The sequence below is a fragment of the Buteo buteo genome, chromosome 21 (genome assembly GCF_964188355.1).
Source record: "Buteo buteo chromosome 21, bButBut1.hap1.1, whole genome shotgun sequence".
Classification (NCBI taxonomy): Eukaryota; Metazoa; Chordata; class Aves; order Accipitriformes; family Accipitridae; genus Buteo; species Buteo buteo.
In genome coordinates, this window is record NC_134191.1 from 12,455,577 (window position 1) to 12,481,290 (window position 25,714).

The following is a 25,714-nucleotide window of genomic DNA, read 5'->3' on the forward strand; positions in this document are numbered from 1 at the left end:
TGTTCTGTTTCTACTGTTTGCCCAAAGGACAGGTGATCTTTAATAGCCTTATTTGCATTCACTGCAGGAAAGGCACCCAACTTTGCCCTACCTGGACAAGGTGGCAATTTTCCAAGCATTGTGCTTATTTTGTATAAAACACAGCAAGCTAAAGCTCCCTTTCTCCTCTAGACAGACAACTGATTACTCTTACCTCAATAAGCGACCCATCTGACTGTATGATGCGGATGACCATCACCATAGGGATGCAGATCATGGAGGAAAGGGCAAGAACCCAGCCCAGGCCAATTGCCCAGTCTGGGTATGTGTAGACCTTGTTGTAGGTCAGTGGTTTGTACTTGGCCAAAGAAAAGATAAAGCACCCCTGTGGATGAGAAAGAAAAACAAAGTGAGGCTCAAAAAATGCTGAAAGCAGTAGGGCTCTGGTGCTACCACTGGCCCTTGGGAGGAGAGGCAGTGAAAGGCAGAGCTGATGGATAACATGTATTTTAAAGCAATGGGGGCATTATTCTTCTATTTAGATCATTGAAAGAGCATCTGCATCTGCTTATAGGTAAACTGTTGCTTGACAATAGGGTGTTAAGCAATGGTGCTGAACAGCTGCAGTACACTGCCTGTTCTTTTTCAGGGCTCAAGTATTTGCTGTACATTGCAAGGAGCTTACTGGGATGTTCTTTGCAGCAAATGAAATACTTCAAGATGAGTGCCTGCCTGAGACTGCTCACGTCTTTTTTTTAAAATGGCCTAATAGTCCTATCACTTAAAGTAGGGACTGCTCTTTGGAGAGGGAGTTTTCTGTGTCACGAATGTAATATTTTGCAAAACCTAAGAAAAATCCGCCCAAATGTAGCCAACTACAATTTGCGCAGCCACAGCAGAGAGCTGTCATGTTAACAGCTGACATCTCAGAATATGATGTCTTTGAGGGGTACGTTCAAACCTCCAGCAGCTCTTTGCAAATTGGTCTCTGAATGCAACAGCCTTTACTTGAAGAGAAGCAGTAAGAGGCAGCTCAGAGCTGCCATGCAGAAGACTTGAAACAGCACGGGTCAGTACTCACCACACAAAGAACTGGTGTGATCACAATCCAGCTCCATTTCATCCAGGGACCAGGTCTGTATCCAATCATATCCTCAATGGCATCATAAATATTATCAGCGCCTGTAACGGACAGTGAGCGCTTTCATCAGAATCGAGCGTACAAAAGCCATGTAAGGACTGTAGGATTACAGCTGCTTTCCGAGCTCCCCCCAAAGGGGTATTTAAAGGGAAGGTGAGGGTGTCAGATGTATTGTTCAAATGCTTCCCATGGCTGTGAAGTTCAAGATGATTTTCTCCTTGAGAAGCTCAAAGGTTGGGGGACTCCCTCATCCTACACCCCCCTCATTACTCCGATGCAGGAGTGCAACGCTAATCCCTCCAGCCCCCGTCATGCACCCACTCCTCTCCCCAGACTCGCGCTGAACTTGCCAGAGGAATCGCCATGGGAAAGACACGGCAACAAACGGTACACCGTGCTTCTACAGAAATTTGACTGTGCAAAATGAAAGTGTTGTTCGTTTTGCTTTCCTAAGGAGACGGAGTACATGAAGAATCGGGGAAATGACCAGTCCTAAGCGGCAAACGTGATCATTCCTCAGCTACCACCTCAGGCAGCTAGAGAGGCTACTGTCAGACCTTGGTACTCAGCATTGCCTAAAAATAACAGGACAGAATACACTTTTCTGTCAGCTTTCTTTTTGTATTTTCTATTTGGTCGGCTTGCCCCTTGCAGATATTGCAGCTCTGAAAGGAAATTCTCTGAGAGACAAACAGAAATTTTCACGGCTGGCCAAACTTTCAACTCTCATCTCTAAACTTAACACATGTAAATGCTTAATTGTGCCTATATTAATTAGCAATGGAAAAATACTCATTTTTGTGTGGAAAAACACTGGAGGCTGGCTTCATCCCAGATGCAAATTTGTCTCCAAGAGGTCAGTGCAAATTTAGATTAATGGCATGCATCTGTTGCTGGGAAGAAGATTCTGGGGTGGCTGATGATTAAATGTTTGGCTAGCAAAATTGTCACTGACTCATCAAAAGGTATCAGATGAAAGGATTCTCACTTACCATAAACCCAGGCTACAGCAATACATTCAAAGAATGCAACCCACAAAAGGCATACACCACTAGCTGCATAGTAGTCAAAGAGTTGAAAAACATACATGCCACCCTGTAAAAGAGAGACACAAGGGATTAGGATCTGCCAGGGAAAAAAACCTGAATATTTCAGGCCCAGCTCCCAGTAACACCTACCAGCATATCTGAACAACTGCTGTCTAACAAGAAGAAATATCAAGCAAGTAGGTAAGATAAATATTTGGCACTACCTTCCCCAGGGAATTCGCATGTTTACTACAGGAAGTGTTCCAAACAAGACATCGTTTAAACAAAATTAAGCCACTTTTAGTATAATCTACTGAGACACTTAAATCTTTCCTTCTTAAAAGTATTTTAGGGTGGGCATTTGAAGAGACAAATGACGTAAAGAAATAGTTGGTCGCCTCCTAACATTAACTTCTCCAAAATACTAAAAATGGAAGTCAGTTCATCAGGAGGGTCTTCATTTATGAATTGAGTGGAAGGACTTTTTTCATGAGAATAGTTCATTTTTTTCTAACTCTATTTATACTATGCTGTTATGACTCTGCTCTCACTACACTGAACTGTATATACCTGCACTTTTTCTTGAAAAACTGTGTTAGCAACCTCTGTTACAAGTGCTATTTTAATTCCCACAATTGTGCTCTTCCAGTTGTTTTTAAAATCTGGCTTGGATTTTTTTTGGAGATAAATATCACAACAGTGCAGCCACTGGAACATATTCCCATCTTGTTTATACTAGAATAAATCCAGTGGTATTTAATTGATTCAAATCTGTGTAACTAAGATAAAAATCTCTTTCTCTGCATGCACTGGATGGATTCTTAGTCTGCTCCACTGAAGGTTCCCAATGCGTTTCATCATTTAGAGCCAGATGTTAATATTCATACTCATGTTGATTAGTACCCGAGATCAGATTGAATTTAATGAGATTTCATGTCTCTGTTCCTCTGACTGAAAAGGAGGAAATATATAGCTCCCTTTCAAAATGCTTTCAGATCTAGGGATGAAAGATGCTCTGTAGATCTAAAGAAGAGCACTGCTCCTCTGAATGGCTAATTCTATGCAGTCGTCTCATTTATAGCTAAAATTGGTCTGGAAACTGGCTAAAAAAGAAGGCGATTTCCAGCACCGCTGCTACTTACCTCAGTCACCATAGTTAGTCCCAGAAGATAGCTAAGGAAACATACTATAGCGATGAAGATTTCCCGTCGGTAACCCTTCCTTAGGAAGGATGGGTGCAGATCAACTAATGACGTGATCTGTCCTTCAACTTCAACAAACTAAAGGGGAAGAACAACAATAAAGAAATGTGACTTGAAAATTACCCACCATGCATTTTCTCCAGGCTCATACACACAATGCTCCACAGCAACACCCTAACTGTACTCTGTGGCAAAATGCTGCTCTGAATAAATAAATCAGAAACCATTCCTTTGTAACCCAGAGGCTGAAGTGTGGGGGTAGTTTTCAGGTTGGAACAAGCTTTCAGAATTGCCATTCATTTCCTAGCAGCCTTACAAATTACCAAAGGGGCTCTGTAAATGCAAGCTGCATGGATAAAGGAAGTTAATTTGATGACAGGAAGGCACTTATGTGGCTTTTATGCTGTAGCTGTTCCAGATGAATACAAGATGTATTCTAGAAAAGAGGCAGACAGAAAACACTCAAAAGAGTCTAAGCTAGGAGAGCTAGGAGAGTACTCCCAGCCTTTTTTTGATGTGCCAGAAAACCTCACACGTACTAGTTAGGTTAATTCCACAACTGGATATAATTCTACTCTTGGGTTTGCTAGTGAAAACCCAGCCAAGGGAAAGCAGACTTTGGTATGAAATAGCAGCACTTCTTGACTGAACTTGTCCTTTCTGAACCTGTGAGCAGAATACCTCTGACTGAGGCTCTGGGGTACTTCTGCAGCAATAATGGAGCTGTTGATACACTCCCCGTACAAAGATTTGGTCAACTATTTGCACATGTAAGCCAAAAATGAAGCTCTGAATAGGTGAGCTAAAAATCTTACTTTATCTAGCTTCATGATAACTGTATTTGTACTTACCTGCCATTGGAAAACTACACATAAGATGTGTAACTTGAATTAACCAAATATAACCCAAACTGGATTTGAATGAAAGTTTAAAGTTAATTGAAAACCAGATGCATTTCAACCATGGAGAAAAGTGACTACTAAACTCCCTGCAAACAAAGAAGGGATCATTCCCCAAAGAAAGGATCATTCAGCTGATTTGTACTTTCAGCCTGGCAAGGTACAAAAGCACCAAGTTCACTGAAGACATGAGGATACCATGGAGAACCAAGGCTGCCTCTGTAGAAATGATCTGCCCCTTAAGTGGATATGTCATCTTATAACTAATGAGTTATCGCAGGCCGTGTATGAAATAGCATTATTTCAAGAAAAGCTGCCTTTTCCTACCCAGTATCTACATTGTTCTTACAGTGCCCAGAAGTGCCCTGTAACAACTCTACCCTCTTTGATCATGAGCTGAAGCTCCATTTTGGCAATACAGACCATCCTGCAAACACTCCACCAGATTTTGTTGCCTCCTGTCTTGTTGCTTTGACTTCTGTAAAACTGGTTTTCTTTTTAAATGCAACCCTTTCCTTTGGGCTGATTTGATCTTAAACTGCTCCGGCATTCCAGAAACCTGCTTGACTGCACTCCAAAAAAACCGAGGGGTGGAGGAGAGAAATTAAGCGCTCCAATTAGTTTTAATCATTCTACGCAGTGAGGAGCTTTTTAAAATTACTAGACAGCTTCCAATTTGCATAAGCACAGGGTTGTTGAACCACGGCATTGGGCACTTTTACATTTACTTTGGAACGATTGAAAGTTGCTCACTAGAGTTCAAAGATTAAGCTGTAAAGAGCAATTTAGGGCAAATGGAATAGCAAAAATGTAAGAGATTTAAGTACACAACAACTGGGTAAAAATCCATTTACAGATCTCTCCTCATGTGACAGAGCATTTAGGCTAAATGAACATTTCATCCTTACTAATTGGTTTTTATAATCATGGAATCATAGAACCATAGAATGGCAGAAAGCTGCCTGTTGCCCTGAAAACTTGGGCAATTTTGAATGTGTAGTTACTGCATAATCCCTGGTCACCCATGTTTCCTTGTAAGTGGACTATCTAGAAATGATTTACAGGTTCTTTGGCAGTATTTAGTCCAACATTCCTATAAGCCACCACTGGGAAAAATAACCTAACTTCTTGGACTGAACTTTTTGATTTTTCATGCTCACTAATTAATAGCAATATGTGCTACGTAATTAGTACAGCTGGAACCTGAGACGCTTTCTGGACGTCTGGAGGTACTGAATGCATGCTGGTGATGTGAAAGTGGGCAGGATCCCACATTGCTCGGCACCTCCAAGTCCAAGGCCACCGAAAAAGGCTGCGGCTTTGTCTGACTGCTCATGAAGCCACCCTGGGTATATTTTACAAAACGTTTTGTGCTTTTTGTGCTTCACGAAGGCTTCACTTTTCTTTTTTGGCAGTTGGCGACTATCAAAGCCTGTATTCCTAGTAGTTATTAATTCTTATAAAATGTCTTAATGTTGGTGTATACACACTGCAGGTGATCACAACGGCACAAAGTACTCTGTGGAACAGACTACCGTAGTCTTTTATGTTTTAAAATTATTAAGCTCTTCTCCAACGTAGGAAAATACTGCACCGCAACCAAAATGGTGGTATTTTGCAGCCAGACTGGGACTGATATTTAGGTTAGGGAGCACTGCCCTAGTCTTGTGGACTCCATTAACTCCTGGTGACAAAGACTGAGCAACATCATACTATGAACTGACAGTCACAGATTCATCAAATGCAGCCCCTGCACTAAAAAGCAACCCAGATGTACTCCTCTTAAGCAGCATCAGAGGCATCCTCTTCTTAACTCATGCCTGTAAAGCCAGCTTTTCTCAGTCAGCAGCACCAATACAATAAGCCACATACCTCTTACCCATCGTACTAACCTGGCTATCCAGTCCAAGCAACAGAAGCATAATAAAAAAAAGGATTGCCCAAAAGGTGGGCAGCGGCATCATGGACACAGCTTTTGGGTAGGCAATGAAGGCCAGGCCTGGACCTAGAGAAAGAGAAAACAGGAAAGGGGGAAGGGAAGGGAAGAGAAATAGTAAGTACTGGCTCTTTGGTAAAGGTAGCCACACTCAAATGCAGGAATGCCTGGTTCCGTTCAGATAAATCCAAACGCGGCTGGAAATACCAGAAGTGAAACAGTTTGGCTCTTTTATCTGAAATCGAAGCACGCATGACTACAGCAGAAACCACAGGCAAACCCCCAAGGCCATTGCTAACAGATCACCAGTTTTAACATCTGTCTCAAACATGCCAATAATGGAGGTGGTCCTACACCTGCCCTGCTCGGACACAGGACAGTATTGGGGCCGGGGGGAGAAGGGGTGACCCAGGAGAATGGTAGAATCCCACTGCTAGCCCACATGGTCACGATGAAGATGATGATGATGAAACTCTTTTGCATGCAGGGAAGGGACTCTGCTGCAAACATTCCCCAGGATCTTTGCTAATGCAACCACTGCCTCCCTCTGTACGCAACCTCCAAACCCAGCACGGCTTTTCTAGAGTGGGGTTTGCACTGTAGGAGTCTGCTCCTTCAATTCTGCAAACCCCCACTCCTGCACTGAACTGATTAGGCTACTCCTAGTTATATCAGCTGTGGTCCCTGAAGAAAATGCCTCCTGCTGTTAGGAATTGCTGGTGTGTAAAATCACTCTGTGTAAAATCACTTCCCCATCATCTGCCCCTATTCGGCCAGCCTAGGCAGACCTGCCACGGTGACGCTAGTATGACCAACATTGGCCCCAACTGCAGGATGGATTGCAATAATCTGGGAGCACCAGCGGGGCTGGGACTAAACGCCCGGCTGCTCTGCTCTGGAAACCAAAGCCTTGTGTGTGAGTGCTCATCACTAGACTGGGTCTCATCTCCGCCGTGGACCAGACGGCATCTCACTCATACCCACACACCGAGCATACGTGCAGTGCTCTCCCATGCTGATCTCCAAAGGCACTCTCACCTGGAGCCAGGTGCTATCAGCTATTGCTTATGAGAGCTTTTGTCTAGAGAGAAAGAGCCCTCTCCAAGTGGGAGACAGGAACATTGGGAAGCCGGCATTTACGGCAGGCTCTCAGAGTGGCCGCAGAAATTTGGTGAAGCTGACAAAAAATTCTGAGGGTAGATTTACATTCAGGTTAAAACCAGGAATGCCTGGCTTGTCTGCTTGTTTGCTTTAAGAAGCCTTGAAAACCAGCATTTTCCAGGATTTTGAAGTGGATTCAAGTAATTTTTTAAACAGGAAAAGGAATTTTTTAAAACTGCTGCAGTGCGGGGACGGAAATCTTATCTCTGATCTGTACAGAAAAATCTCTAATGCTGCTCTTCCTACCTCCCACTTTTCTTTTCCAACAAGAAAGATGGAAAAAGAAGGAAGAGAAAGAGGTAAAAAAAAGATGACGTTTTTTCAAACTAAAGAACACTTTAAGTCACTGAAAATATTTGAACAGAAATAAATACAAATTAGCCAACAATCGAGCAACTAATTTTATTTAAAATGAAACACAACTAAGATTTTATACGACAGAAGATACCAAAAAATTGGTGCATGTCTCAAATTTTGGGGGGCTTTCCTTTTTTTCCCCCTAATTCAGTGCATACAGTAGATCATCCCTGAGGGAGAACTGCTACCAGATGGCATTTGCAGCTGATATGTGCAATTGATGAGACAGATGTAAAACTGCTCTCCTCAAAACTTGCTGCAATTCTGTATGCTTTGGCCAGTGAAACTGTCCTTGCACTGTGATACCGTCTAATACCAAGTGCTCTAAGCCCTGTGCTAGCTTCGATTTTCCTTTGAAACTAAGTGTTGAAATATGAAAAGTCCATATGAAAGAAAATGTTCCTGGCATCCCCTCGACTGAACATAAATAATCTAAAAATTGTATTTAATTTGAAACTCTGTTGCTCTGAAGGGTGTTTTGCAAAAGTGAAGCACTTGTGGATGCTATTAAGAGCTATTTAGGATTGCCACAATCTCAGCCCACTCACTGGCTGTTTGCTGGCAAAGTGCAGTGGCAGATGCTGGGCAGGCAGTAGGGAGACCAAGGCACTATAGTCAGACCTGCTTAATCTGAATTTGTTTGCAAATGGGATTTTTAAAAAAAGGCAAAACGTGCTGTTTTAGCACTGCTACAAATTGCACAGGTGGTAAAGTGTTTCTTCCAGCCAAACAGAAACGCAGCACAGATTAGACAGGACTCACTATGGCTTTGTTAAGCCTCCACTGCTTTCCTCTCTCCCTTTAAAAGTATTTCTGAAAAAAAATCAAGCGCTGTTAATTAAAAATCTGCTTTCACTGGGAAGTCAGAGGGGTGTAATTTAACTGTCGTGTAAACCTATTAAAGCCAGTGAAGGCCAGCAGCGGCGACCAGAGCTTTAAGCAGAAGCCACCCCCCACTGACAGGTGTGTCCCGGGCACATTGCACCAAGGCTGAATTTGGCACAGGTAAAAAAATGTGGCCATGAGGTTCTGCTGTCAGCAGGAGGGCAAACAAGGAAACAAATGGTGTCACACGTAGGGCAGGAGGGATTTAACTTGCTGGGCAGAGACGGCGGGGGGGGAGCATGAGGTCTTGGCCCCGTGGACGATGTCCTCTCCCCAGTGCTACAGCCAAGTGGCAGCGTCTCTGCTCACCTTTTTCCTGACCCAGAGGAGCAGTTCTGACCTTGTCTCACAAGAAACCAAAAAAGGCAAGGTCAAAAAAAAGAGGCTCACGTGCCTGCTGAATGTCTCTGTGCTGAGAAGTCAGCAGCGGCAGCAAGAGCTTCCCCCATGGCCCCCCATGGGTCCTGGGATGCTCATCCCAAGGGGACCGAGTGGCCCCTCATGGCTCTGCACTCAATCTCTGCTGAGAAGGGCAGTGAGGAAATCCATGGGAAGCGGTTTGGATAATTTTGGTAACATTTACTGTCATGTAAAAATGTCCCTTAAGATTTAGCCAAAGACCAGCCAGTGATGACGGGCAGCCCACTGAACAGTGAGACAGTTGCAATCTCTGGCCATCAGTGACGAGGGCTGAATTTAAATAAAGCAGAAAACCTGAAGGAATTGACAACAAAATATGCAAGAAACTGAAAACCAAGTTTGGAAGCTAATCAGTGCCCTCTTTGTCCCTATAATATAGCTATAAAATCATTCATTTAAAAAAATGGGTTTTGAGCTGTTGATGAAAAAATGTGATGTAAACACTAAGTCTGTTAGTTAATTTGTATTTAAACATTGCTTAACAACCCAGTGTTACTATAAAATTGTTTCATTCTAAAAATGTCAAGCAACAGGAATATAACTGCCTGGTTATCAGAGATTTAATAATAAAAATTAGAATAAATATTGACCAGATTAAAAAAACCTAATGTGGAAATACTTAAAAATGCTACTCTTGGAATTGATCCACCTACATATTAAAAAAAAATGGGGCTATTTATGATTTATTCAATAGGATTATTCCCTTGCTTCCTGTTTGCAAACAAAGCAATCAACCTCTGACCAAAATAAGCATTATGGCCAAGACTTTTAACTAATTGCACTTGCGAGAGGTGTGCCAATTGCAGCCACCCAAGAATCCAGTGGTGCCACCAATGTCACTAGTTTTTTCATTAGGCCTTTTGAAGTAAGATATTCTTCTTAGACTTAACTCCCAGAGCCATGTGATTAGAAAATATTTTGACGTTTTCTTTTCAATAGCATGTTTGCAGAGGAAAGTTTCAAATCCTACGCAGGTAAATTAAAACTGCTAAAAAAAAAATCAGAAAGAAATGCCACAAGTGCACTCAGGTGACATTGTTATTACTTGACTCTGATTAGCTTTAAGCCTCATGGCTGTCAAAGCCTGACTCATTATTCTTGAATGGTAATTCCCATCTAATCTGTCTGTTCTGCGCGAGAACACATGGTTACACCTGCCCTCATGGACAAGACATGCACAGAGGAAAAAAAGTCATCTATTTTGTCTGAGATATATTCACATACTATGAGGATTTAGTCTTCTTCAGCTGCAAGTGCGTAACTGAACATTAATGGGAAGAACACTTCTGAAATAAGGGAGGAACCTAAGTGTACATCCAGTTTCAAAATGGACTCCTCACAGTTCTGTCAACCTCACTCTGAAGCTACAGAGGACAAATGCAGGATTGCAACAACTAGAGTTCCTGCGGATTAAATGGTCCACAGAACCCAGGAGATGGAGTTCTCCAACTTCTCTTGCCTTTCAGTGAGATTTGGGAATATATGCGTGTATGTCCCTTCAAAAGGTCAAGGTAATATTCCCGCTGCAGTGCTCCGCTGTGAGCATGCAAAACTAAGCTATGAAAAACACATAAACACTGGCTATTTGCATTTGAATGAAAATAAAGGTAGTCTGAAAAGAAGGATGGAATAAATTTTTGAATCAATGACATTCTGGACCCTAGATAATGGTGCGGTTATCTTAACTCTACTCTCAACTCAAATGGATAAGCACACTCTAGGAAATGTGTTCGCTGCCCTGTTAATCGAGACAGAGTAAACAATACAACCCCGGCTAACCCTCACTGCTCTAGATGAAAGCCCAAATCAACAATGTGCTTATTTTTCTGGAGATTATGAGAAATCTTGTTCTGTTTTTATTGCTTAGATGTTAGCTGATCGAGTCTGCAGAACTTTGCTCACACGCTAGGCGGCAGTGCCCACCACCACTGCCACCAATACCATCGTACCTGACTCTGCCACATCAGCAATGTTCACCCCTTGCTCTTGTGCCATGAAGCCCAGGACGGAAAAAATTGCGAAGCCAGACACAAAACTGGTACCACTGTTCAGGCATCCCAGCAGCAAACAGTCCCTAAGTCACACATATGTCATGGAGCAAGTTAATTAAAAAAAAATTAACCCATTGTCCCTACTTTATTTACATCATTTAGCTAAAACACTAAACCCCCTTGGATGGAAACTTGCCTATAGCAGTTGTATTTGTACTTGTTGTAGCTCCCCAGGGAAGTCATTGCTCCTAAGCAGATTGCATATGAGAAGAAGATTTGTGTCCCTGCATCTATCCAGACCTAAAGGGAAAGATGGAAAGACTGTTATTAGTGGCATCATTGCACTGCAACACTCAACGCAAACACACAGTTCAAACTAGGCAAAATCAACAAAATAACTGCTTCCATTGAGGGTGATAGCTAAAGGATCAGGGACAGAGGGAAAGAGAACATCACATTTGCAAGGTTGGCTTTTATAGGGAAAAGAAAATTGTTAGCATCAGAGCCCACAAGACCATCATCTCTACAACAGTTCCTGTATCCCCTCCCCAGAGATGCTCAGTATTTCTAGATTCTTAGTCATTCAGCTGGTCCTTCCTGTTGGCACAACAATAAATGTGTTTCAGTGCAATAGGAAATGCAGAAGTATTTATAGCATTGCTCGTTTCTGTTGTAATGCATTTCAGTTAGAATCAGCCGACAGAGTCACTAAATTGAGGATGTGAAAAGCTTGAGAAACAGGTTTGTGTATTTGGTTTGATTATTTTTCTAGCTTTCTGGTTGTTTTTGTATCTGTTCAAATGCAAGATAAAAAGCCATAGGGGTGGGGGGAAAACAAGCAAAACACAATGCACTTTATAAGATATGTATCTGATCTCGGTCTCATGATTCTTTCTCCTGATTACATTAAAAAAACATATACAGAGTGAAATAACAGTACACTATCAACTTCTCAGTTACTAAATACGTAGCAAGCTATCAAAATGCATCCACTGAATCCCATCTGTTGACTTCCTTCTGCTAATGCAAGTCTGCTATTGCCAGTAGAAACCACCAAGGAGTCTGAGTGAGAATTAAGACTGTAGACCATTACCTCCTCCCTCCCACCGTCACTTTCCAGCACCTTGCTGACTGGTGTCTCCTTGGAGATGATGCTTTTGCTAGACTGTGGGAGGGGGCCTGCCAGCTCGCATGAATCTCTTCTACATTATTGGCTGATGGTCTGGGCTTAGGGCTAATAGTAGATCATAAGAATGATAGAGTCCCATAAAAGAAGATTCATTCATAAAATATAATGTCTCCTGTGAAGAGGGTGTCTTGTATAAAGAGGGCAAGACTAGAGAATGAACCACATTTCTGCAATGTTTCTTTCAATTACACTTTTCCTATTTCGGTTATTTAGTATCATTGGAGTTTTATTTTAACCAAATACTCATTAGAAAGAAATAGCGAAGACAGACCTTATTCCCTCTCACTGTGACCCACATTTTGTTACTTTCAAAGATCCCTTGTTTTCTTTTTTTGGGGGAGTATTGCATTTTTTTTGCATTTCTCACATGATCACTATTGGCTGAAATGATGCTGGTCTGCTCAAGTGTCACATATTTGAACTCTGTGAGCACAGACAGGAATCTATCTAGTCACAGCCTATACAGAAAGAGTAAGTCTAGCTCTACTAGCCAGGGCTAAGCAAATGGTAGTTCCTGTGCCTCAGAAAGCATTTTTCTCCACCTTTGCATGGATTTTCATTCTTCTGTTATTTCATTCACTTCTTTCACAATCTCCTCCTATTGAGCAGTGGGAGCTAAGTGACACTGGTACTCACAGTTGTCGCTTGTTGTTCCATCTGTGAAGCTCACGTGTCTCTCCTTTGAAACTAAAGACTATCCTCATTAAAAAAATGCATCTCCCTTACCTTACCAACAAGAAAGCTGAGATTGTATAACGGGACAGAGTCTACAGCCTCAGAGTCCTTTGACACAAAAAAAATACACACGCACACACACACATACATACACATGGAAAGATGCATTAACACATATAACAGTGACCTTCTCAAGCAGATCTCTGGAAAATATAACCCAGCATTAATGTTCATGCTACATTTTGACCTCTAAAGACAGTGGACAAAAAGTCTATTGCTATTACATCACCACCATCACCCTCCCCGCTCCCCCTTTGCGTAGGAAATTGTCCCACTCCCCACTCCTGGTTCTGTACCTGTGGGTCAGCTAACCGTGAGATATCAGGATAAAGATAAAACTTGATGCCTTCTGCAGCTCCAGGCAGGGTCACACCGCGGATAAGCAGAACAAGGAGCATGATGAATGGGAACGTGGCAGTGATGTACACCACCTGGCAATTAAAAGAAAAAAACAAAGGTATGTTTAGTCTGTGGCAGTCAATGCTACACCTCCAGAATCAAAAGAGATCTAACAATGGGAATTCAAAGCCCACTCATACCTAAAAAGGACCTGACCTGAGTTTCTGTGTCTACTTTTAGTTTAATGGTCTTTACCACCTTACTGCTTTAAATCTGGAGGCAGTGCAGGTTCATGAATCCCTCCAGAGCCCCCCAGACAGTGGTCATGTCACTCAGGCAGAGGACACGCAGGATTTTATACAACTCATGACTTCCGTTAGAAATTCTGCCTTTGCCCTGTTTGTCCTTCTCACATGACAAATGCACCTCTGCCAGGGAAGATGAAGAGATTCCCTCACTGAGGGTGCCTGAAGCATTACCTCCCTCTTTATTTGAACTTAAAAACTGCGAACCGTTTTGCAAGCTCTGCTGCTACCTCTGACCTTGCTGTGCAGCCTCACTACTGCTCCTACAGGCAATTTCACAAGGCACTTCTTTCAGAGATGAAGATAATTTGGTCCGTGCTCCTGTGCCTCCCTTCCCATCACCTTGAATGCATGAAGCCCTTCAGGTTGGCATCAGCCTCAACAGTGGTAATTTCCAGTCCCATAACTTCATTCTTGCCCTTGCTGTCTATTCAGCAACATCATTATTGGAGACTAAGGCTCTATTCATCCAGTTTGAGAATATGTCTTCATTATCTTTAACGTCTATTCCCACTCTCTTTGAATAACAGCCTACTTCTTCTCTTCTTGTTATCTTCTCATTCATTTGATGAAAGAGCCCTTTGCTTTAATCTCTAGCGCGAGAGTTAATTGAGCTTGCATTTGGACAGTTCTATCTTTAGACCCACACTTTTTGACCTCTAATATTTTGTTTTCTTTGCCCATCAGTGCTTTCTCTCATTTTATATATAACCGCTGTGTTACAGTCAAGAATCACTACTGTCCAAGAAAGAGCATTTTTCATGGAGTCACATGATTCCCCCAGGTAATTACAGTTTGCTGCCATGAGTTAAAATGTATTTTTGTTTTCCAGAATTTGTTTAACTACAGCAAAGCTCCCGGGATGCACCATTTTTCTTCTTAAGTATGTCCTCTGAGAGTAATGAGAACTCAAAGCCTGCCTTGCCATAATAATTCACAGAGCTGGACTGATTTCATAAAATTAAAGGAAATCTTTTCATACACATCCTTTTTAATTTTCTCCTTGAATTTGCTGTATATTTTCCACTGACAAATAATACATATTACACATTAGCCCAGTTTCACCAAAACCAGAAAGATAAAAGGGGGATTTCTGTGGTTTCTAATTTTTTTTAATATAAGCCAGGTCTATGAAAAATCAAAGTTTTCTTATAAAATAATATATGCTTTGACATATTTGCAGGAACTGAGTAAACGACACTCAGAAAGCAGCCCTTGAGCTGCAGGTAAAGATTCTCTCATAACACTGGAGGAATTTTTAAGATCAAGCATATTATCCAAAGCATAAGCACAACCATTATTTTTCCTCATGATTTCATGTTTATTTGTCCAATACGCTACTACAAGATTTAAAAACTATGTCTTCCTCCCCCCCCGCCTCCCCTCCAAAGCGCCATTAACACACTGGAAAACAGGGAAGTGCTATAAACAACCATCTACTAAAGTAAACTAGACTTCTCAAATAATTCAAGTCCTCCATTAGAGTTTACAGTTTACTTTTGTTTGACCCCAAAGTTAATGGAATCAACCGGAGACTTTCCAATGGTTTTGTCGGGCTTTGGCTCCCCACCCGCATGAGCTCAGACGCTGCAGAGAGGAGGCAGCAAATTCCTACCGACCGCCTTGCCTTAAAAATGAGCGCATTTTGCTGGATTTCCAGAAAACACAAACATTTAGATAACTGATTTTAACAGACCTGTTTTCAACCTGTTACCTTCACAGGGGCTTGAAACAGTGTACTTTAGGGAGCTTGGAAAAACCTCTCAGCGCTACTGTAACCTTTACCGAGCAGACACCAGGCTCGCCAAAGGTAATGCAGAAATGTGTGCTTCCACCCGGCTACTGCGGGAGATTTATTGCATTCACCTTTACTATAAAACTTACACAATCACCTCATCGGGTCACATCAATCAGAGGGAACAGAGAAGCAAACATTTTTGTCAACGTATGTTTTAGAGGTGTGGAAGCTGTTCTTTGGAGCAAAGCTGGCAGGAATCCAGGGTAAGGCACCAGCACGATTTTAATGAGGCTCCATGATAAAAATCACAGAAAGCAAGACAGAGACGACAGTAAAGCAAGTAGTTTGGTCAACAGTGGAACTAATGAGGTCTGGTTTCCTATGGAGTTTTGTCTCCTGGTTGATTCTGCAGTGTGTAACAAGGTAAAACTGCTAAATTATGCTTTTTCTGCAGTTGAGGCTTTTGCCATTGCTCACTCCTGACTTCTCTGGTGGTTGATAAAAGATGGGTTCATGCTGTGGCCTTTTTCTCAGGTGGGACACAGGGTCGCTCCCTTCCACCTAGCTGACAAGAAATGTGTGGGAACTTAGTATCTTGAGACGTCTCTATCTCTGTTAAGACTTAGCTGAAATGCTGCCTCAACCAACAGGTTTGAAAGCTGAGCCACACATATGCAATGGCTTCAAAAGCCTTTTCTCATGAAAATAGGTTTAAAAACACTATCGTATGCAAGGGGCAATAATACCATGCTTCATGTTGTTAAGTGATTGTCCAAGATTTGTTGTAATTTCCTTCTTGCACTGGAGTAGGATGAGGTTCAGGAATGATTTAGCTGTTATTGTTTAGAGAAAAACATGATTGTGAAGAGCACACGATGAGACTAAAACCACAAACTATCCAGAATCTCTGTCAAGGAGAGTGCTTCTAAATGAGTACCTAAGTTTAGTCTCTTCTGTAAGTGAGCGGCATTTAAAAAATGCTATGCATCAACCAGTTTCCACTGACTTAAAACATCCCTACCACAGCTATGTTAACATCCACCCCACTGCACTGAGAATGAACTTGGCTGGTGTGAGAGCACAGACAGGGAGCGCAGAGCACCACACATCACAAGCCTAAGGCCTTCCAAGCTCATGACATGCATCAGTGGGATGCTCGTCCTCAGAGAGGCAAAGTGGTACTCAAACCGTGCTTGTATCTGCTTCTTGATGCCATTCCAGTAATCGCTACTTGACTCGCAGGCATTTGGGGCACTGGCAATGACTTTCAAAAGTCAGCTGAATCTGAAACCCTCTTTCTTCAGCGCAAAGATACATATTTTTTTCCGGGAAACGGTGAACACCTTCAAGAATAGCATTACTTAGTATTTCTAACATCCGCTAACTGCAATGATTATAAAAAGGGTAAAAGAGCACTTACTTTCCCAGTGGATTTGACTCCTTTCCAAATGCAGAAGAAACATATCACCCAGACAAGGAGAAGACACAGTGCTAGATCCCACTTGATAATACCAATATCTTCAATTCCCGAGGACAAGCTCAGTACATTGCGCCTGAATATTTGAAAGGAAACAAAACAAGAGAGAGATGCAGGAGCTCAGTTGATGCAGAATCTGTTTGTGATGGCTGAGAGTATACAACGGTGTGTAGGGCAGTAGACGCATGGGCAGATCCCTGCCCTTTGAACGCTGCTTGCTAAATCAGCGTGGCTTATGTGAGCAAAGCTGAGCTTTGCAGCCCTACCTCTTCCCTAGGTCTGTGGTGCTCTTCTCTTCAATATATTGCACAGCATTTCATTTTAAGCTCTTTTTAGCAGCCTGTGACCATCTCTATTCGAGATAAGAAAGTATGCTCAAAGCATTGCGGCTTTCACATTTGCTCCCTTAGAGGTACAAGACCGACTCGCCTCAGTCTCACCACAAATACTGGCTCCGAAACTGGGCGGCAGCATTGCACATGATGTCTCCATCACGGACACTTGCAACTGGCCTGCATCCGTGTGTTTCTCCTCCTTTTCAGTTCATTAGCAAGACTGCCGCAAGGAGGAAAGGGAAAAAGCAACGCAGGGAACCATCGAGCCGCACGGCTTTGCAGGGTGAATGAAGGCTGGAGCCATTATCCGTTCTCCCCCTGCGGCCCCCCGCACACAAACACTGCCTGGGCGCGCCGCCGCCTGCCCTCAGCACCGCCGCCACCAGGGTCTTGTTTAGCTAACTCCAGATATTTGGTAAACTTTATTCTGTCACTTACGTTAATAAATAAAAAGAAATTCCTAAGCTGGGTCTTAAGGGAGCAACATCTGACCATCAAAATACTCTGTTCCCGAGGGGAAAAATTCATTAAGGCTTCTCTCTTTTGGAATTGCCATGGGTCATTGTTAAATACTGATTTAAAACTATTATTTTTCATTTCATGCAACATGCATTGTCTTCACACACTGGACAGACCTTGTCATACCTGATACTTACTTCATTTGTCAAACATGTATGAAAGAACAAACTGTTTCTTACTGTTTACTTAGCTAAAGCTCGTCTGCAAATGATCCTACTACACTCTGACAAGTTTCTGCAAGTTTTTTTTTATATCAAGCAGCAGTTTGACCTCAATTACAACAGAAATGCCTTGCCCTAAGACTAGAGAAATGAACTTGCTACCTAATAAATTGTTAATTAAATTTGATTTTCAGACAGCTATAAAAATCAGCCACTTTTCCTTCACCTAAGTCGTGGAGAGCAGAGACAGCAGCAGTCTGGGGTGCTGTACCAGGGTCAAGGCCCACAAGCGTGGCGTGCGCAGTTTTGCGTGTGGATCCAGTACAAGACAAACCACTGTGGTTTGTTTTTCCCCTGAATTAATTAAACTTTTTTTTTTTTTTTTTTGCTATTACCATGGAAATAATAGCGAATGAAGTCACTGATGGAAAATTTGCAATTAGTTTTTGGAAAAAACCCCTGGATCAACTAGTTTAATAGGACTCAAACCCTCACCCATCTGTTTTTGCATCTCTGTTTGCCAAATTCACTTGGATTACCTGTGTGAATGTGTTCTCACACCAAATGCTTTATTCTCTCTGAACGTGTGTGTATTTTGTTATGGAAAAGGACTAATGGCACCAGACAGGGTAAGTCTGCCCTAATCAGCACAGCTATTCAACAGTTACGAAAAACCCCTCGGTAATGAATATTTGGCATAAAGTTGCAGTCCTGGTTCACCTGAGCCTAAAGAAACCAGGGAAAAACCTGCTGTGCATATACAAAAGAAGAAAATACATTTATAAGATGACAAAGCCCTTCTGTGGCTTTTTTAAAAATAAATGGCAATTTTCCAATCTAAGAGGCAGTTCATATTAAAAAGGCAACCTATAGAGCTAGCTCTAAGGAAGGCATGAATAATTAACTTCAAATGCATTTTGGAATGGGGAGCTCTCTTAATACATTCAGCTAAGACTTCTTTGCTTTTTCTTAGGGAACTAAAAGCAAGTGGTCATCTCACCTAGAGTTTGCCCCAGTAATCCTTTCGAGCTTTTTTGGAGGGCACCCCAGTGGGTTACTGAGAGCCAGATACGTCGCTTTTCTATGGTGAGGCAGCAAGCGCGCTAAGTGCTGTGCTGGCTTTCTCTGTCCTGGGTTATCTCGTCTCACAAAGACCGACTACCTCAAGGAATCTGCTCAGAATTACCAGGGGAGCCTCAGCGTTAAAAATTGTTCCATGAAATCTAACCCAGCATATTTTTTGCAGCAGAAGCACTCCACCTGGATTTGCGATACCCTGAAAATTCAAGTTCAGGAAGGAGCACGAGCCAGGCTATGCTGATAGCTCTTCAGTTTTGTTACATAACCCACTGCTGCTTGGATTCAGCCAAGTCCACTCAAGTAACTTCGCACGATTTATGCATGAAGTTGTTACTAATTCTAATTTATAGTCTTGATGCTGTCATTAACTGTCACTCACATATAATCAATGGGACAACAGGCTGGGGCCGAGTTTCTTGTAAACATGAGTTCTTGAACCTTGTTCATACACTAATATGTTCTGGTGATGTGCAATATGGAAATGTGATAGGAGCTGTAACTGGCTCTAGAACATAAACAAAAATAAAATGAGGAGAGTTATGCAATCCTTGAAGGATATTCCAGCTCGTTAATCAAGTGAAGGCAGACAGAACCTTTCGTACCAGGAAAGGCGAAGCACCCTTTCATGTTGGATGGACAAGAATAACTAACACTGAAGCAGTTGTACCACAAGACTATTAGAAGGAGAATATGAAACATTTTTTAAAACCCTCCAGTTTGCCCCCAAAGACAGACACAGCTGCCCTAGATTTATTTAGTTTTTGTGTCGCTCCCTTTGGGATTACATGCCATTAGCATGTGATGGTCTTTCTTGGGATTTGGATGACTAAAGTCTGCTGATTACCAAATATTTATAAACACTTGGCCAGCACCAGACAATCAGAGGTTTTGTTCAACCATAATTACCCCATAACACTTATCCCTTATGTATTAATATGTGTGTAAGCCTTTAAGGTTTTGGACTTTAAAATAAAATCTTCAGAAATAAGACCTGAAGCATGTGACACCAAGAGGTAAGTCTCCTGATACAAAGCCAGATTTGCTTAACCCCCTTTTATTGCTGTTCAAGCAGGCATGTGATTTGCACAGAACATTAATTCAAATGAACTGAAATGTCAGGCTGTACTATACATCCAGCCAGGCTGAGAAGGACACGTGTTATTCAACACGAAGAGGTTAATGCATCAATGCGGTCAATTATATCTGGGCAGCATTAGTTTTACAAAGCAATACTGATGAGGACACTACATAAATGTCCCACAATATAAATGGCATTGGGTTTCAGAAACCAAATACTCACAAACCCCTGAATTAAATTGGAATTAGTTGTGCCACAAAGCAGATGGATATCTTCAGTTAAAGACTATTTATTGACCTGTCCTTTCAATGTGGGTAGCTGGCTGGCTGGCAGCTGGCATTGTCTATGATGGCAAAGTACCTGAAAGTTCTTAAAATTATTTTTAATTTCAGAACTATAAAGAATAGTAGCATGGCTGGGGAAAATCTGGGGGTACTAAGTGCTTGCACCATGTAAAAGCTATGCTACTTTAATTACAACAGTGCTGCGTGATCTCTGTCCTTGCTTTAAGACTCCAATAGTTGTTTATGCAGACAGAACAGCTATTTTTAATACTTCTGTAAGTGCCATGAGTCCCAAAGCAGCTTGCTCTGTTAAGGGCAGTTTTGCTCATGATGAAACAGTGAGCTACGGACAGTATGTCTGTATTAGTGGGATTACAGAGCCAAACTCCTCCCTAGCATGACTCCAGGGAAGCGTTCAGTTCACGATGTTTAAAACTCTTATTTGAGAACAAAAGTTAAACTGGCTGCAAAGTGCAAGGAGAGCTGCCTCCAGGAGCACTAATCGCTGAGCAACCTTTGCTCCGGCTGTGCTACAGAAATAGCGAGGGCAAGACAAAGGGAAGGGGAAAGCGCTGTGAGGATCAGGGACGTGTCCTCCAGCCTCGGGCACCTCCAGCCTGCCTACAGCTTAGGCTGTGCCTACAGGAGGATTTGGTTCAGCTTGCAGGGGAGTTTTGGGGACAGAAACTTGGTTTCTTTTAGAGGAAACTTAACTAAAAGCTCCACCCCTAACGTGCTCTCATGGGGACATCGTTCCCCCAACCCACAGACAGGCTGTCCCGCCATAAGGCCCCTCACACGTTCCTGCTGTGTCATTACCCACGGAAAGCTCTGGTGTCCCCTGAGGTCCTGGAGCCCTCGCTCTTTCTTTTACAACCTGTTTTCCAACTCCCAGCCCTGTTTCCTTCTGCAATGGTATCTTCAGTCTCCTGAAGTGGACATGCCACCTGGGGCCCCAGGGAGACAACCTGGCCCATCGATCTGTGTATTACAGGAGTATAAGCTTCTGGAGCAGCAGGACAACCCCACGGCCACATCAGGAGGCTGCTAAGCTCATGGCTGCCCCAGGTACAAGAGGACCTGTGAGGAAAATCACTCCACAAAATTGAAGATTAACACAGTACTTTTGAAGTCCTGGGACAGTAACTCTATTTTCGGGGCAGCGCTGTGGACCCATGCTTCTTAGGGAGGCCTTGAGGGGACCTTTGGACATCCTACCAAGCCAGCCACTCCTTTGGGTGCAAGGGCCTCAGTCCCAAAGTCATTGTGGGAGAGTCCAAAGGAGTGAGAGTGGCTTTCTCTGCTACTGCAACTTGCCTCTAAGTTCTCCTAAAATATCCAAAGGTACCATTTAACAAACCTTTTCCAACTCCCTCCATATTTACAAGGGAGGAAGTCACCTGGGAAAGTTTCTGTCGCTCAGCATGGAAACGCAGTGTTCATGGCACAGGGCAAACGACTGCCCTTACAGCCTGCACCCCGTCTCTCGCACTGGTGGTCACCAGCGCCTCTTGAGAAACTGCTCATCCAGAATCCAATCTGCCCTTTGTATTTTGGCTCTTGCGTTACAAATTTTAGCACAGTTCATAACAGTATTTTTTTCTAAACCTAACGCATGCCAAATATCTTCAGCATGAACATCATTCCTGCTGGGGCTATTGGCTAACGCCTCTTTTTAAAAATAAAGAAGTAGGTACAAGTTGATTAGGGACCAAACTGGACTTTAAACATGCTGAAAAAGCCAAGCTGGGTCAGAAACTAATTCCACTCTTAACTGACCATCTGAGCAAGCCAAGAAAAAAAAATTTCTTCCTAAGCTATTTGTAGATCCTTTGGATTTAAGTTTCCCTACAGGTGTCTTCCTCTGCTGCTATGTTTTGATGCCTATATAAACACACAGAGGTCTGAGGTCATGCCCGTTCAGAAATCAGGCTATGCAATATAACTTAAAACTTGAAAAATAAGAGAGAAATGGGAATAAGAAGCTTAGGCCTGATGAAATCCAGGCATCTGGCAAAACAGAGTCTCCTCAGAGACTACAGAGAAAAATGAGGTAACAAAAATGACCTGAGAAACCTACAGTACAGGACAACGTTCACCACCTCTGTCAGTTTTATTGGTGAGGTCAATGCCTTGCTTCATTGTCAGACTGATAAGAGATGTTATAGCTTCACAAAGTGTACTGCAAATGCTAACAGCTGGGGAAGAAGGAAACGCAACCACAACGGGGGTGATTTGTCACTGTTTCCATTGTAAATCTCTGCTATCAGGGCATCTGAAGTGATTTGTTTCTGTTCTCATGCTGCATTTAGAGAATCCCAACCAAGAAGGAAACAAGTTTTCTTCCAAACTGGACATTACACTGGGTTTTTAGGGCTCCTTGTACTCTCTAGGATGAATGCAGTTATACATCTAATGCCTTCCTCCAGGCTCCCAGACTGACCAGTCTGTCTCAGGATGGGCGAGAACCACTGGCAAATACTGGTCAAACAACTGACATCCAGAGTAATTTTCTTTTCCTATCTAACATTCCCAATGGGGCTTCCATAAAATCTCAGGCCAGACCTCTGGCATGCCACTGAAGCTCCCTAAAAGCACCATGAAGAGGGGGTACTTACTCCCAAAACTCCGTGACGGGAGAGGTGAAGTTAGTGGCATTCAGTGATATCCACAGCGTTTTGTTCTTCCTGAGAGTGTCTTCCACGCAGGTCGGCGTGTTCCACTTCTGGTGGCAGTGCGCCCACGGCAGGACGCTCTGGAACGACTGGAACAGGTAGTAGAGTCCCCAGGCCAGGATGACAATGTAGTACACATTCAGAAGGGACACAATCACTATGGAAGCATAACCAATTCCTGGCGAGAGGGGGAGAGAAAAGAAATACATGCAGACGTGACAGCTGTTTCTTGCTAGGGGGGCTTGTGATCTCGTGGAGCTGGTGCTATTCCCGCTGTGTTGTGCGCTTGTATCCCGCTCTACCACACTGCTCTGGGAAGCTCAGCTCATCCTGATCACACATAAACACCGGCCTGCCACCACCTCTGACTAGCACGGGCACTCAGGACTGAGTTTCTGGCTGTGGTTGGCTGACATCGGAGGCGACGTCTGCAGGACATCTACCCAATTTAACACTAACCAGGCTATTTCAAGTTTTATTAAAAGGAAATCAAGACATCACACTTTGCTTACTTGGGAGCTACGCCATCTCACAACTTAGGTACCTACTTGGGCAACATCATTCTCACCACGCTGTCCCTCAAGCCAGCTTCCTTGGAGGCAGCTCAGCTGGGCAGCCCCTGCGCCACTCATACTTATCGACTGGCTTGGCTCAGACTATGTGCAAAAGAAAGAAGAGAGTTCTTGAATGAGTTAAAAAGGAAAATTCCAAAGCTATCAGTAGAAAGCTGCTGTTTCTGCCCCAATTTCACTTGTGCAAAGGAAGCATGATATTTGTAGCTGTTATGGTTAATTAGATCAATGTTTAACTCTGCTATCAATATTTGAAGATAAAAAATGTTCCCTGTTTGTTTTTAAAAGCAGGGTCATGGGCAGATAAGGGCGAGTCCTACACAACTTCAGGAGGTGGCGGAATGCTGTTCCGGTGGCGGCTTTAATTAAATACCACAAATGTTCTCCTGAGTCTGGTATCTCTCTCCTCGCTCGGCAGTTTAGCCCCACCAGCAGATTCATACTGTGTCTCAAGTCAGAATCAGTACTATTTTTTTAAATACAAAATGAAAGGACGCTGAAAAGTCCCCTTTACTGAAAATCCTTTAGCTCCAAAAAGCTTACAACGTTTGCCATGTAGGAATAATGGGGAAAAAAAGAGTTTTCCTTTAAAAACTTAGAGCAGTCTCTTACAAGAAGACAAAAAGCCTATGAGGTTCCCTTTAACTTCACTCTGATGGCTACCCCAGCACCTGCGATACCTGCCTCATATTTTACAGTTTCAAACCTTATTGCAGCAGGAGTCTTTACCACCAGAGATTATTTTTATGCCAGGTGAAAACAAGGAGAGCAAATGCTATTTATTCTGTGCAGCTGCATTTCATTCAGGATATACACCTAGTCATATTACTAGAGCTACAGTTTCTCATTATGGGTGCCTGGGAGATTGCTATTTAAACACGGAACATACTTGCCTCCTCCTCAAAAAAAGGCTTCATAAAAGTGGGAGGGGGAGGAAGAAAATGGAGCTAAAGCAGCACAATTACATCAACTTCGGCAGCATTCTGAGTATTAGGTGGGAGTGTGAGCCACAGAAAAAGCCCTCACTTCTGCTTGGGGTGACATAAGGGGAGAAAGATGCCTGGAACAGCAATGGTGGCAGAGCTAGAGACACGTCAGCATGAAGTGCCCACTCTTTCCAAGTGGGATTTGAGGAGTGCCGCTCTGTTTAGTGTAATTATTCCAAATGATTCTGCCTGTGCTGTCTGGCTGTAAAGGGTTATCTATGCACAAGATAAACATCCTCGGTATTTTTCTAACCTGTCTTTCATTTTTCATTCTAGTTAACTTCCAGAGCAGCATTTGTATAATTCCTGTGAGCGGTGAGTGATTCTTCATTTGCTGGCAAAGGCCCTTCAATAACATCAGACCAACGTGCCTGTTTGCCAAGACCTGCCCCATTATGACAAAAGTCCTGTTCCTGAACCCTACCAAAAAATGCTGTCCAGGTTTTGGCTGTATCAGTAACAGAGGGATGATACCAATGATAAGCTTTCACATGGCAGAGGGATTTTGATTTCCAGACCAGAATACTATTTTGAAGATGCTTTCACTAAGGCCACCTAGCCTTCCAAGACAGCACGTTCTCCAATACCTGTGAACAAAACGTGCAATTGCCTTTTTAATGCATAATATGCGATTTCTTTCTTGCTTATCAGCAGTTCTGCCAGTTAACAAGATGATAGCATCAGAATCAATACTTTACTTTGTCCTTCAGACTCTCCGACTTCTACCTTTCCAGGAACCAGTATCATACCCTCAATTACTACAGCAAATAGCTGAATTAATGGACATGAGGGGAATAGTGTTGCTGCATATGGTTTACAGAGGTGTCTTTAAGCAGTAAAACACAACAAGATGTACTAACCAGTGAAAATAGGGCAGATCTTTTCCCAGCATGTGATTCCACCTTCAGAGGTATACTGTCCTAGCACCACCTCCAGGAAAAACACGGGAAGACCTCCCCCAAACAGGAAAATGAAATAAGGTATAAGAAATGCACCTGTTGAGAAAATATAGCAAAAAATTGAGATGAAGTGAGTGCGCTTACACAAGATCATCTAAAAAGTGGTAACAGGCGTATATATATACAAAAAAACGTATTTGATATTTTAATATCAGTATACAAGAATCTTATTCTGGGGTATTTTTGCTCATATTCTCTACAAGGGAATGGGTATATACAGCTGGAAAGGGCATTTTATTACCTTTTTAAAGTGAAAATCTGCAATAACGATGGGGTTAGGCAC

General features: G+C 42.7%; 1 protein-coding gene across 10 annotated transcripts in view; it reads right to left on the reverse strand.

Annotated features, from left to right (window-relative positions):
• SLC6A6 (solute carrier family 6 member 6) overlaps positions 1–25,714 on the reverse strand; it is a 58,995-nt gene that overhangs the window by 8,379 nt on the left and 24,902 nt on the right. For all 10 annotated transcript variants that reach the window (XM_075052896.1, XM_075052892.1, XM_075052894.1 and 7 more), the window contains 11 exons: positions 25,333–25,467; positions 22,858–23,092; positions 16,726–16,858; positions 13,220–13,354; positions 11,196–11,299; positions 10,958–11,082; positions 6,142–6,254; positions 3,291–3,428; positions 2,113–2,215; positions 1,061–1,161; positions 194–364 (listed from right to left, as the gene is read on the reverse strand). In XM_075052896.1, the coding sequence (XP_074908997.1) occupies positions 194–364; positions 1,061–1,161; positions 2,113–2,215; positions 3,291–3,428; positions 6,142–6,254; positions 10,958–11,082; positions 11,196–11,299; positions 13,220–13,354; positions 16,726–16,858; positions 22,858–23,092; positions 25,333–25,467 (1,493 nt within the window). The remainder of the gene's footprint in view (positions 1–193; positions 365–1,060; positions 1,162–2,112; positions 2,216–3,290; positions 3,429–6,141; positions 6,255–10,957; positions 11,083–11,195; positions 11,300–13,219; positions 13,355–16,725; positions 16,859–22,857; positions 23,093–25,332; positions 25,468–25,714) is intronic.